The sequence below is a fragment of the Triticum dicoccoides genome, chromosome 7B (genome assembly GCF_002162155.2).
Source record: "Triticum dicoccoides isolate Atlit2015 ecotype Zavitan chromosome 7B, WEW_v2.0, whole genome shotgun sequence".
In the NCBI taxonomy this organism is placed as follows: Eukaryota; Viridiplantae; Streptophyta; class Magnoliopsida; order Poales; family Poaceae; genus Triticum; species Triticum dicoccoides.
This window is the reverse complement of record NC_041393.1, coordinates 1,833,145-1,847,078: the sequence shown is the minus strand read 5'-3', so window position 1 is coordinate 1,847,078 and position 13,934 is coordinate 1,833,145. Positions and strand designations below refer to the sequence as shown.

General features: G+C 40.5%; 1 protein-coding gene across 1 annotated transcript; it reads right to left on the bottom strand.

The window, feature by feature from the left end:
- Positions 1 to 837: 837 nt before the first annotated feature.
- LOC119336816 (putative disease resistance protein At3g14460) lies at positions 838 to 3,369 on the bottom strand. The gene has a single exon (XM_037608897.1). It carries the CDS (start codon positions 3,334 to 3,336, stop codon positions 838 to 840), a length of 2,499 nt encoding a protein of 832 aa, XP_037464794.1. The 5' UTR covers positions 3,337 to 3,369.
- Between the last annotated feature and the right edge of the window lie 10,565 nt (positions 3,370 to 13,934).

The window sequence follows — 13,934 nt, the reverse complement described above, 5'->3', positions numbered from 1 at the left end:
GAGACACTTATTTTGGACGGAGGGAGTACTTAAAATCACGTGCAGTTTTCTCTGCTAGCAGTGTAGTTTTTTTGCTACCAAATGAAGTCCGTTTAGATTCAGCAGGACGTTTAAAAGTGTTAGCAGAATATTATTATGCTAATATTAGCATAGTAGACCGGCTACCAAGCTCTACCTAGCTAGGATCGATGGAGTGGTTCGTATTTAGCAGCACATGAGCTAATCTGTGATTATTCATACTTGAGGACAGACATATAAACCGACATATTTATCATCAAACAGTTTGAACAAATCAAAAACACGCCTTGCAGTCACTGAAGTATACGTACAGAGCCAACTTACAGTAGCAAAATTATATATGCAGCAAGGGACGGCCAATGCGAGTTGTGTCGTCTTCCATTCTTTGGGCGCTAGGCTTGGTATTACTGAATCATCATGAAGCAAGTGACAGCACACCCTCGTGTAGTTTGCATAGGCAGGCCCAAGATGTGCGCTGTCTGGAATACAATGACCACATTAGCACTGCCTCGTATAGAAAGGAAGTAGTAACACAACAGATAAATTATATACATGAATGTAGCACTGCCAAAAAATATTTCAAATAAATTACATACATGAATGTAGAACAAAATGTGATCCTTGATAATCCCAGCGAGCTTGGTGTGAAAGAAATTTGAAAAGGAAGGCTCAACTCTAGCAGTAGCTGGCATCAACTCTAGCATGGAGTATGGAGTATGTAGCCACCGGGAGCATGTAAAGATGGAGAGGTGGCCTCAGAAAACGAACTCTGCATAGGAGACTAACAATTTTGTACGACAGCGCTTCACAGTAACCCCTTCAAGGCCAGAATTCGACTTTGGGGATGTGACAGATCTTGTGGGCATCCTCCCCTTGGCACCTCGCAATCAGACTTGGACATCGAGCAATTTCAAGTAGCTTCAAGGCAGAGAGACACCGTATGCTTTCAGGCAAACATGTCATGTTGGGGCAATCTCTGATGGTAAGTTCTTCTAGAGAAGTCAACTGTCCCAACCATTCCGGTAATGTCTCCAGGCCTTTACACTCTATCAACGTCAGATCTGTAAGAGCGGTGAGTTTCTTCATGCTTTCAGGCAAACATGTCAGGTTGGGGCAATCTTGGATCTCAAATACTTCTAGAGAACCGAGGTGGCCCAACCATACTGGTAGTGTCTCCAGGTCCTTCAACGACCACAAATATAGTCCAGTGAGAGAGGTGAAGCATTGCATGACCTCTGGCAACGCCCTCAAGCCACTGACGAAGGATACTTGAAATATCTCAAGGGTGGGAAAATGTTGAAGTCTATCCCACTTGTCTTGAGAGAACCTACATCTGTTTAGAACCATCGCAGAAGGATTAATGGAAGACAAGTGCTTTCCAAATCCTTGCTCTGGCAAAATTGTCTCGCTGTTGCCCATAACCCAAATCATACTTCTTGGGAGATATGGTAGGAACTTCAACTTTGGGCAATCCACTATCTGCAAATGATGCAAATTAGGGATTAGAAACTCTTCAGTTTCTTCACCTGACTCTGTTGTCCACCATTCCATCAAATTCTCCATCAATGTCAATACCAGAACTCTTAGCTTCGTACAAGGTCCACCCTCTCCATAGAATTCCTTACCGATTTTCCTAATGTTAGGAATGTATTCCAGAGACAGCTTTCTTAAATTTGGTAGTGCCCCAAATGGAGGAAGACAATCACATGCTTCCAAACAACTGAGAGTCAGTTCGCTGACAAAAGGGAGGTAAGACGAGGTGTGAAATATCCAGTTAGGGAAATCCTTGCTACTATACCCAACTAGCCAAAAGTTTTCAAGAGTCCGAGGAGGTACGAGCCTGTCCAGCACAGATCTACCTCCTTCATTTTGCCAGTCAAGTTTTAGCACTCGAATATCTGATTTATCCCGTAGGCTGACTCTGTCTGCATCTTCTGGATGTCTGACATTCTGAAGGCCTATAAGTATCAGCTCTGAACAAGTCAACCCCATAAGATCCACTATACTGCTACATCCTCTACTCTCTATCTCATGTACATGATGCACTACTGTGCCCATAAGATTTAGATGCTTTCGAATTGCTTGAATCTTTTCAAGCAAATGGGAAGTTGCAATATCAGATACCAACTGGGTGAGACTAGTCATGTCACCAATGCTATCAGGGCAATCATCCATAAATATAAGACCACTCATGTGCAGTATTTGAAGCTTAAGGTCACCAAATGAGGAGGGGAGCCCTCTGAGTTGCAGACAGTATGACAAATAGAGAAATCTCAACTTAAACAATTTGCATAATGACTCTGGCAATTGTCGGAGCTTAGAGCAGCTTGTTAGGTTCAAATATTCAAGCTCGAAGAGGTTACCAAAACATTTAGGGAGTTCTTCGAGGTTATGACAATCTGAAAGATCTAGGTACTTCAAATGATTAAGTTGGCAAAATGACCCTGGCAGCATTGACACCTTGTAGCAACCAAAGAGGTTCAAGAACTCAAGTTTCTGAAGGTGGCCGAAATCAATTGGCAGGTTTCCTAGTTCATGGCAATTTGATAGGCTAAGGCGTTCTAAATGCGGAAAGCTAACACTGTCAGGTAGTTTGGTGAGCTTTGAACAACTTGATAAGTTTAAGAATGAGAGTTTAAGAAGGCTACCAAAATTTTCAGGCAGCTTTTGAATAGCAGAACAATCTGACATGTCTAGGTGGTGTAAGCATGTAAGCTCACAGATTGATTCAGGCAACTCTTGGAGTGTAGAACACCCACATAGATTAAGGAAAAAGAGCTGAGAGAGCTTCCCTAGTGAACCAGGTAGCTTACTTAGGTTGCAACCGCCGGATAGGTCCAAATAACATAGTTTGGTGAGGCGACAAATATTGTCAGGCAAGGTTTCGAGCAAGGAATTGGATAGAATAAGAGTTTCCTTGTTTTGAAGTGCATGAAAATTCTTAGGAAGTGATGTTATTGGCAAGCCTGTGGCATCAAGATATCTAATTAGCTTCAATTTATTAATGGAAGGTGGCAGCACCATGATACTTGGAGCTAATTGGCCATTCATTGAATGTCCACTTAGGTCCAAGACACGTATGTACTTGCACCGAGAAAATGCCTTTTTCGGGAGTTTCATTCCCCCCAAATCCCTAAAGTGGAGGGATCTAAGTTTGCCTGGAATATATTTGAAAACCTTAGGATCATTCTTGAAGTTGGTTAATTGTGCATGCCGGTAGTAACGAGCTTTGTTCCAGCTGGTGCTTCTGGTAGCATCCAAATCGATGAATTCATCAGCAAAAATTGTTGATGCAAGATCATGCACCAAATCATGCATGACGAGTTCCGGAGGAGCCTTGAAATGCAATGGACTTGAACCAACCTGAGGAAGTAACTACTATCAATATAGGATTGTAAACAGAAATGTAAAATGCCTTGAAAGTAGGAAATGTTAAATGCAGTTAAGAGAAAACACTAATATCCAGCAAAATCCAAACTTCCTCAAAATAAGTTCAATAAGTTTCAAATAATTTGAAACTATATGTAACTTGCTTACTAACTATAAATTATGAATATGAATGATTATTAAAGGAACCACTCTGTGCCGCTCCCTAAGTGGCACTGGGGTGCCTAACTCTAGCTAGCAAAAGTCCACCCATGCATGCACTTTCTGTCGCCGCCACCGCCACCGCCGCCGCCGCTTCCTCCACAGCAGGGGTGGCCCTACATTCACACTGCTCCCAGTGGAGGAAGAAGGTGGACGGTGATCTTACGTGAACCACGCAAAGGATATGAACAATCTCTCGTCATTTATTCCTCTCAACTGTCTCTCTTGATAGCACCGATCGACAGGAGAGGCCTAACATGAGGGACCTCCTTTGAGATCCTAAGGAACTAAGCCTCCCCTATTCCCACAAAGTCCATGCCGCCGCTGCCAATGGCCACTTCACCAACCGCCATTTGCTAGCCTGCTCCCGCTAAACCGCCACTGATGATGGTGGTCCGTCAGCCCCACGCCTCCACCACGTCAATCCGCACTTTGACTGTTCCCCATCCTCGCCCGCGCACAGCACTACGCCGACGCGCCCCCGACCTCCCCTCTGACTGATCCTAGTAGTCATTGGTCGCAAAAGATGTCCTGAGCTACCAATCCCTACGTTGTGGTGCTGTCCCAAACTGATCTTTGTGGTCCACCGACCACCGTCCAGCAACCAAGCGGCCACCATCCTACAGTGCTACCGCATTAGCAACTCAGGGTCAGGGCAGAGCAGGAATCCCTGGAGGGTATCAGGGACAACAAAAAACTTGCCCTGCCTGTGAGCAGGGACAAGGAATAAATGGCAATAACCGGTCAGGTTTCTCGCTATTGCCATCAAGAGTTGCGCCGTAGTGCCCTTCTTTCTTCTTTGATCTAGTTGGATTTGGTTGGTGTTGTATATGTGTCTCATACAGGCCCATGGGGCCGAGGACCATACCGTTCGAGTGGCTGACCTAGACAAGGGGCGCATGAAGATGTCTGCCTCTAAGCGCTGCCAGAACACTCGAAGAGGTTGACCATAGTCCACAGGTGTGTCTCCAGCCCTCCAATGTCTACATGGTATCAGTGAGCGGGGAAGACGCGGTGGCATAGTCGATGGTGGTGCCTGGCAAGGAGAGGCAGCTGCGGGCGAGGTGTGTGCGAGGCTATGCGTGAGGCAGTGATCGAGCAGAGCGATGAGCGGCGGTGCACACGAGGAGCTACGCTTCGACCGGGATTCTTTGAGGTGGCTGCTCCGGAGGAAGAGGAGAAGGGCTTGAGGAGAACCTCACGCTCAAGGAGAGGCACTTCCTGACGGAGAAGGAGGTCGGCGACATGAGGCCATCATGGTGCACCGACAAGTCATCCGTGATGTGCCCCGGCGTCTGGGTTATGGGCGATCTTGGCAACGAGGGTGCTTTCGTGGAAGGCACACGCATAGAGCAGCAGGAGGCCGGAAGCATCTGAGGTAGCTCGGCAGTGCGAGAGGCTTCACAAGGACTTGGATTTGCCAGGAGGCTGGGAAAAGGGGAAGTGCAGGGGGACGGGAGATGGAAGAAGCCATAGTTGCGGCTGGTGCTTAACACGTACTCCCTCCGTTCCGAATTACTTGTCTTAGATTTGTCTAGATACGGATGTATCTAGCACTAAAATGGGTCTAGATACACCTGTATCTAGACAAATTCAAGACAAGTAATTCGGAACGGAGGGAGTAGTAAGTGAGTCTCTGGAAAATGCTGTTGAGGAGAACTGCCTATAGATGGATGGTTGTGCCTCTGGTTCTGCTAACACAGTTGAGGATGCTTTGAAGAATGAGACTGAGATGTGTGATGCCATGCCACGGTGATGCTAACAACTAGGTTGTGGAGGCTCCAAAAAATAGCACAGAGGTGGGCAATCTCATCTCTGATGCTGATAATGCAGTCAATGAGTCTGTAGGGAATGATAACACGATAAGAGGTGATGTTGAGCCATAGAAGAGTGGTGAGGAGAGTGCAGAGAAGGGTTCAGAGAAGAAATATAGCATGTCGATAGCAGAGGTTGAGAGGCTTAGGATAGAATTGGGTGTGTTGGTGAAGGCAAACGAGGTCGTTTGCAAGCCATTCAACGCTGAGAAAACTAAAATTGTTAAGGAATTGGAGAGCCTCAAGAGGAAGACAGAGGAAATCTAGACTGACAAGGAAAAATCTAAGGGGGGGACACATGAGAAAGATGCTCTAACCTTTAAGTTGTGAGTTGAGATGGAGGAGCTCTGTGTTTCCATGTCACAACTCCATCACGTGCCATGAACTTGATACCAATCATTCACTCCTTCAGTTTAGAAGAGGCAGAGACAAAGAGCATGGCGGTGGCAGTAGCAACAGAGGGGTTGGACTAGGTATGGTGGTCAGAATGTGAGTAGCGGTTCTTGGAATGCTCCGGTGAATGTACCTGCTTAAGCTTAAGGGAGGCTACCAGCCAAAGGATAAGACACTGCTACCAGTTATGCCAACTTTGTCTATACAAGTGAGGCCTAGGGTCTCGTGGTAAATGGACCGTAGCATGACGAGGGAGGCACTAGTGGAAAAGGTGCTAGCCATAACTTTTGTTGGTGGCGCGGCATTTTACATCCGCGTCAGCATTATTTTTTTCAAATAGTGCTGACGTAGGCCAAATCCGCATGTCAGCCTTACAAGCATAGTGCTGGCGTTGCTTGTTTTGTAAACGCCACAAATATATTAGCCCATATACACTCACCGTTTGGAAACCACTGGTGACGTAGATTTTCTTCGAACGCCATAGTTATTTTGTTAGTGCTGGCGTTCTTTTTCTTTGCATGCCAGAGACACTTTTCCTATTTTATCAAGTGTTTTAAGTATATAATTATATTATGCTTTTTTGTCATCATTATTTTTACAGTTTTTATCATGTTAGGAATTTTAGTTTTTACCACCGGTTCAAATTTTGAGTCTTTTATTTTGTCAAGTCTTTTATTAATTTTAATCCTTTTTTATTCGGTCTGTGATTGGCTATGGCATTGCCATTTTATCCAACGCCGGCAATAACCTATCTGAGTCAACTTAAAATACATAAGTCCACCGCTCGCTCTCATTTCACACCCCACCCGGCCCGGTCGTAGACACAACTCCCTCTTGACCAAAGCCGCCGCCACCATCGTCGCCGCCCCGCCGCCACCCTCGCCACCGCCCCCGCCGCCCCCACCGGCACCAAGGTTAGATCCACTCTCCTCCGATCGCGGACACGCCAAACGGCCGAAAATTATAGTGATAATCATCCGATTGCTATTGTGTCTCCCCTCCATTGGCGGATCTGGGCTAGTTTAGTAGAAATTTATAGAATGTGTTATGTATGTTCTTCAAAGTTGTCAATTTAGTTTTCTTTACACATTTCTATATAGGTTGACTGGTATTTGTATATCTAATAGCTTTGCATACATAAGTTATTCTTATATATGATAGTATGTGTATGTATAGAAGTCAGTTTGCTATATCTTAATTTTATATATTCTACTTAATTAACAAAATCATGTCTACTTAATTAACAAAATCATGTCTTTCCAACACATGCACTATTCACTATAAAAGAATATGATTTTGTTTTGATACAGCTCACACCAAGTATTTGATAATGAAACCTTACAAATCATATCTTTCCAACGCATGAACTATTTTACATTGCATATTATCTTGATCGTATATATACGCGATGTGTTTGTAGGTCATGGCCAACTCTGGAGGCAACAACGAGTCGGTGTGCGATGTGGACATGGCCAACAATGAATTCGTAAACACTTTTGAGTATGTCATCAAGAGCGTGCAAGGGGCAAATGACAATCTAAAGGGGGAGATCAAAGAGCTACGCAAGGATGTTGTTCGGCTCGTTCAGGAGACTAATCAGCTTAGGGACGAGAGGGATAAGCTCGTCGAGGACCAGGATAAACTGAAGGAGGATAGGAGACGTGAGAGGATTGACCTGAAGATGGATGTAGATCATTTCAGAAGAGAAGGAGAGGCAGATAGAAAGAAGCGGATCCAGCTGGGCATAATCCTTGCTGAGGATTAGTTTTTTAAGTAGCTAGCTAGCGATGGAGTAACTAGAGTGAACTTTTGTGAAGTTTAATATCAACTTGTTGAGTTCATGAGCCTCTTTATGTAATGATTATCTATTTTTTTATTACCAAAAAAATCATTTGCTGGAGTTGGACGAGCAGAGAAGATGTAACTGATTACTATCGTTAAACTATGTCACACGCCATAGATATTATTTATAATGCCGTCGTGCGTTTAAACCCAACACCATAGGTATACAGAATAGTGCTGGCGTAGGCTCCAGCCACCACTATTTTTTAACACTGGCGCCATATTGGTGGCTTTGGGTCTCTACGTCAGCAAGACACTTTTTTGCTACGCTATAGCTAGGCTTTTTTCCACTAATGAGGGAATGTACATGCTAACTACAGTTGCTGAGGAAAAATAAACTAGAGCCATAACTCATCATTGTGTTATGGGACATGTGTCTTTCGACAAAATGTATCAAATTTTTCATGACATGATGAGTAGTGTGCACAAGAGCAAGCTAAAGTGTGATGCGATTGAGTTTGCTAAACATACAAGCACTTGTTCAGACTCATTTCAATGTGAAAATACAAGCACTTAAATCAGACAATGGCACTGAGTATGTGGAAGTTGGTGCACCGCTCAAACTGGTAGTGTGTCGAGGTGGACAACAGAGCAAGAGGCACAGTTAAAGGTGTATTCACGGAAGCGAGGTGTTGGTGTTGCACATCAGGGGAGCAACTAGATCAGCCACGGCTAAAGGTGTATTCACGGAGGCGAGGTGATGGTGTTGGACATAATGGGGAGCAACTAGATCAGCCACAAGTAGAACAACATGGTAATACTGATGTGATTTCCTCCTCTGATGGGGATCGGGCTGAATAGTCAGTGGCTACAAAAGGGTCAATTGATTTGCCAATTGCTTTGAGAAAAGGTACTCAAGCAAAAGTAGGGATACCACGGAGGAATGGTATGGTTAGATGTCAACGATATTGAAAATTATGTTTCCCATGAAGCATTATCTCTAGTCTACAAAGCATTTGTTGCTTCTCTTTAGTTGGTGTCTCTTTCAGCTGTTTGGAAGGCAACAAAAGCAAATCCAAAGTGCCGAGCAGCTAAGATAGAGCAGCTTGAGGCATTAAGTAAGAACAAGACATGGGTACTAAGATAGAGCAGCTGTCATTTGTGCTGCCACTTTTCTCCTTTTTCATCTCAGCCAAGGATGAGGTTGACTTGCTCACTGCGCTTGCTTTAGCTGTGGTTTTCTGAGGATTCTTGCAGCAATCCTCTTTTGCCTCTCTTGCTTGAGCCTTTCCGGCCGTTTCATCTGCTCCGCTTCCTGAAAATATTTATTTACAACAACAAAAAATCATCAGAGGTTTGAAAACTGCAATTCTGCAGATGCAAACAAATGACATTCTCCACCACATTACTTGCCCTATTATTTGCTTCTAGGTAGTGGTGTACTATAAAAAAATGGTTAACAAGCTTAGGAAACAATGATGCAAAAAATGGCATTTGATACATTTGACAACGGTGGGGGTAATAATTAAGTTTTGCCACTCCAAAAGGAGATAGATAATACTATAGCACTCTGTTGTTGTATTTAGATTTTTTGGTCATTTAAAATATGCAATGAGGATGATAAAAAAAGGAGTAAATTAAGTCATGTGGGGGACACATACTGCACTTCATTTTTTTTCCTACTTTTATTTTTACACAGACATTTAAAGTATTTGAACACTTTTCTAATGACATGTATTTTCTTCAAAGACATGATGGACAAATTTTAATACACAATACTATTTTTAAAAATATTTATACATTTACACCATTTCAAAGACAATATAGGAGAATAAATAAAAATAAAAGAATGCGTTCCGTCGCTATGCCTAGGTCATTTAAGGCCGCACGTGGGAGAGCTACAGGCCACGAGTCTGTCATATGTATGGTGAGGGTTTCTGGGTAAGGAGCAAACGCCTATCCATATTTGTCTACCTTTTTTTTGTGTTTTTCCTTTCTGTTACTTGGGAACAATTGCTGTATCCACGATTTTTCTTATTTGCGAACAATTTTTCAAATGATAAACTTTTTTGAATACTCTAATATTTTTCAAATCCAAGGCCATCTTTCAAAGTCATGGACATGTTTTTGAATTCATGAACTTTTTTTTTTGTATTCATGAACATTTTTTAAGTTTGCATTTTTTCCATATTTCTTGAAATTCCATTAAAAATGAACAGGAAAAGGAGGGGAAAAATGAAGATAAAAAAGGACGCGCAGCACCCCCACACTGGGCTTGCCACCGCTTTGGTCACGGAATATCCTATTTGACGAATCCTGCGTCAAACTGTCCTTTCGCACCCGAGCTGGTGATAAAGCGGTGACATGGGCCGCCCCGTTACCGAGTTGCAGCGTTTTCTGGTTTTGGAAACATTCTAGAGTTTCCCAGAAGGTTTTTTCTGCTTCCTAGAACCTTCTAGAAGGTTCCTGAACTGGTTTTTTACTTTTTATTTTTATTTTTTGTCACCTTTTCCTTTTCTTGTAGTTTCTTTCATTTATTGATTTTACTTTATTTTTTCTTATTTCTTTGTCTTTCCTTTTTTACTTTCTTTAATGTTGTATTTTTTCAGGTTTGTTTGTCGACAGATGTTCAGAAATATAAAAAACGTTTTCAATTTTTTAAAATTTGTTCGTGATTCAAAAAATTGTAGGAAGATTTGAAATGTTCTTTTGGCAAATTTCTATTCGTGTTTTCAAAATTTGTTCAGGATTTCCAAAAAATGTTCGTGTTGCCAAATTTTGTTTTGCAATTTCAGAAAATGTTCATGTTTCAAAAATAGTGTTCATGTTCTCAATTTATGTCTAGATTACGAAAAATATCATGTTTCAAAAAATACATGATTTTAAAAAAATGTTCTTGTCCACAAAAATTGTTTGATTTCAGAAAAATGTCTGTGTTCTCAAAAATGTTTTGAATATTTAAATTTTTTGTTAATGAATATGAGAAGTATTCGCGTTTCATGTAGCATTCACGTTGTTAAAAAAATGTTTTGCCTTCGAAATTTGTAAAATAAAATTGCATCTGTGTTTTAGTTGGTTATTAAGGATTTTCGCTATTGTAGGATCAACAACGCTCGCTAGTTCAATTGACCGGCTGGTCGTCAACTTTAGGGAGACGCCGTAAGTTCGATCCGTCGGGGGATCGTCGTAGGTTCAACTCTCCGCCCTTTTTTTTTTGCATCGCTAATGTACTAGCCTCACTCACTCTATCTTGCATCCGTAAAGTACTAGCATGTGCATTCAGCCATCGATCTGCCGCAAAGAGCGGCAGATAGGAGCTCCCATTTTGCACACCCAACATTGTATTTTACTGTTTGCACAGGCAGGCCCAAGATGTGCACTCATCTCCTATCTGCAAGACTACAATTAATAGCCACATTAGCAGGTATACAAAGTAAAAGCAATAACACAATAGACAAATCATTACATGCATGAATGAATGAAGCATTGCCAAAAAAATGATTTGATTTGAAATTAATAGCCTCACAGGGTCATAACCTCAAGCTGGCGGGGAATATACCAGGCTCCTCGATCGGAAGAACCATGGCGTTTCTCAACCACACTAGTGATTATTGACAAGCATTAGCAGAGTAGAACATCATTAGTAGTCAGTTACTCCGGAGTTCTTCCACCATCAAAATATGTTCATTCAGAATCCCAGTGAGCTTTGTCTCCCTGGAATTTGCAGAAAGTCAGTTTGCGCGTTAAAGGTATGTACCGGTAAGATAACCAGCGTCCATCTTCTCATCATGATCGATCTTTTTCTTCGCAAGATTCACCAATAACCGAGAGGCAACGAGGCCGGATCACGCCAACCGATGACGAATCCAGTGGTGTGATGGACCTGCACGAATTCATGGTTGGAAAAGCGCGAGGCCATGTCGGTCGTGCGCTGGCATCAGATCTGGTAACCCATGGCGCTCCTCCGACGAGGTTCGTGCCTCCATCGGCCAACGACGGTCCCGACGACTCATGGAGATAGATGGCCAGGGCCTTCTCATCGTCGACCGCTTGGACTGAGAGATGCCAAGGACCGTTGGGCAAATCCTCCCGGTAATTTGAGCTCCTAGCTCCAACATCAGTCACCGGTGGGTCTCACCATCGACAAGCAAGCAATAGGTGTTGCGACATCGTTTACGGCATGAACCTCTTGTGAGCTATGAAGTTAACCCCCTCCCCCCTCTCTCCATGATTTCTGGTTTTATAGTACATGTGTTTGAAGCCTTCGGATGAGCTAGAAGCCCACCTCTCCTAACCTCTCATTCTCTCTACTTCTTGCCGTTGAATGTAAATATATGTGGACTACTAATCTATGATGTAAGTATATCCAGTACTAATAAGTGGTATATTAGTATTGAAACTATAATTCATGGTCTATGCAAAATATGGTATATTATATTAATTATGAAACTGAACCTATATATATATATATATATAATGAAATGGTTTTTTTCTTTTGAAATTTGTTGCATTCCCGTAGCTTGTGTAGAATTTGAAAACGAACAAATAGTTGTTGCATTTTGTGAAATATGTGTATAATAATTCACAATGTTGACGAATTGATTCAACTGGTCCGAAAATAAATTGAAGCAAGATTCTGTGTTTATGAAATTTTGAAATTGATGTGTAGATTTGTCAAATTGATATGTGTGATACGTTAATCTAGTTAAACAGCTGAAATGTGATTGAAAAACAATGTGAAGCAAATTGTTTTGAAATGTGTAACAGTTTATTCCAAATTTTCAATAGAGCAAAATATGTTATTTGAAAAATGTGCAATACAAATAGATGATGATTTTTCTGAAACAAGCCACTTGAAATTGAAATATAGGTTCCGAAAGTGGAAAAAATGAAATTGAAATGTCAACTTGTGAAATTGATTATTTGAAAACGTGCAAAAATTTATTCAAAAGAGTGAAATAGATTATTTAAAAATGTGCAATTAAAATAAAAGTGATTTTTGTGAAACAAGCCAATGAAAAATAAAATGTAGGTTCTGAAAGTGAAAACAAATATGAAATTAAAATGTCGACTTTTGAAATAGACTTTGTTGAATGTGTAACAATTTGTTCAAAAGTGTGAAATAGGTTATTTACAAAATGTGCAATTGAAATAAATTTGATTTTTGTGAAACAAGCCAGTGAGAAGTGAAATGTTGGTTTTGAAAGTGAAAACAAATATGAAATTAAAATTTCAACTAGTGAAATTGATTTTTTGAAAATGTGTAATAATTTTGTCAAAAGAGTGAAATAGGTTATTCCAAAATGTGCAATTAAAATAAATGTTATTTTTGGGAAACAAGCCAGTGAAATACTGAAATGTAGGTTTTGAAAGTGAAAACTAATATGAATGTAAAATATGAACTTGTGAAATTGATTTTCTGAAAAAGTGTAATAATTTGTTCAAAAGGAGAAATAAGTTATTTCAAAATGTGCAATTGAAATAAATGTGATTTTTGTGAAACAAGTTAGTGAAACGTAGGTTTTCAAAGTGAAAACAAATATGAAATTAAAATGTCAACTTGTCAAATTGATTTTTGGAAATTTGTCATAATTTGTTCAAAAGAGTGAAATAGGTTATTTAAAAAATATGCAATTAAAATAAATGTGAGTTTTGTGAAACAAGTCAATGAAAAGTGAAATGTATGTTTTGAAAGTGAAAACAAATATGAAATTAAAATGTCAACTTGTCAAATTGATTTTTTGAAAATGTGTAAAAATTTGTTTCAAAAAAATTAAATACAATAATTGAAAAATGTGTAGTCTAAATGGATGTAATTTTTATGAAACAAGTCAGTGGAAAGTAAAATGCAGGTTCTGAAAATGAATAGAAATATAAAACAATCCAATGGAATGTGAAATGTACGTTTGAGTTTAAATGTGGTCGAAAATTATTCAATATTGGTCCTGTTTTAAAGGTTTTGGTGCAAGGAGCTCAAATATAAAAGAAGTTTTAAAAACAAATATATGATTTAAAAGATATGGTTGTTTTAATTAGCTAAGCACATGTGACGCCCGGATAATCATGCTACAGTAATCCCATGCTAATCATGCCATGTCACCTCGGTTACTGTTGCTAACCTCGAGATGATTCGAAACCATTTCAAAATTTAAATTCTAAATATGTCAAACAACAAACATTTTCAAAGGTTGAAACAAAAATGTCCGGCGGGTGCCGAATATTACAAGGGTAATTATAATAAAGAAAACATATTTTTAGAAAGTGCCTGAATATTTTAAAATGAATTAAAACAGAAAAGAGAAATAATAAAAGAAACAATAGCAAAGTTTTAAATAGAAA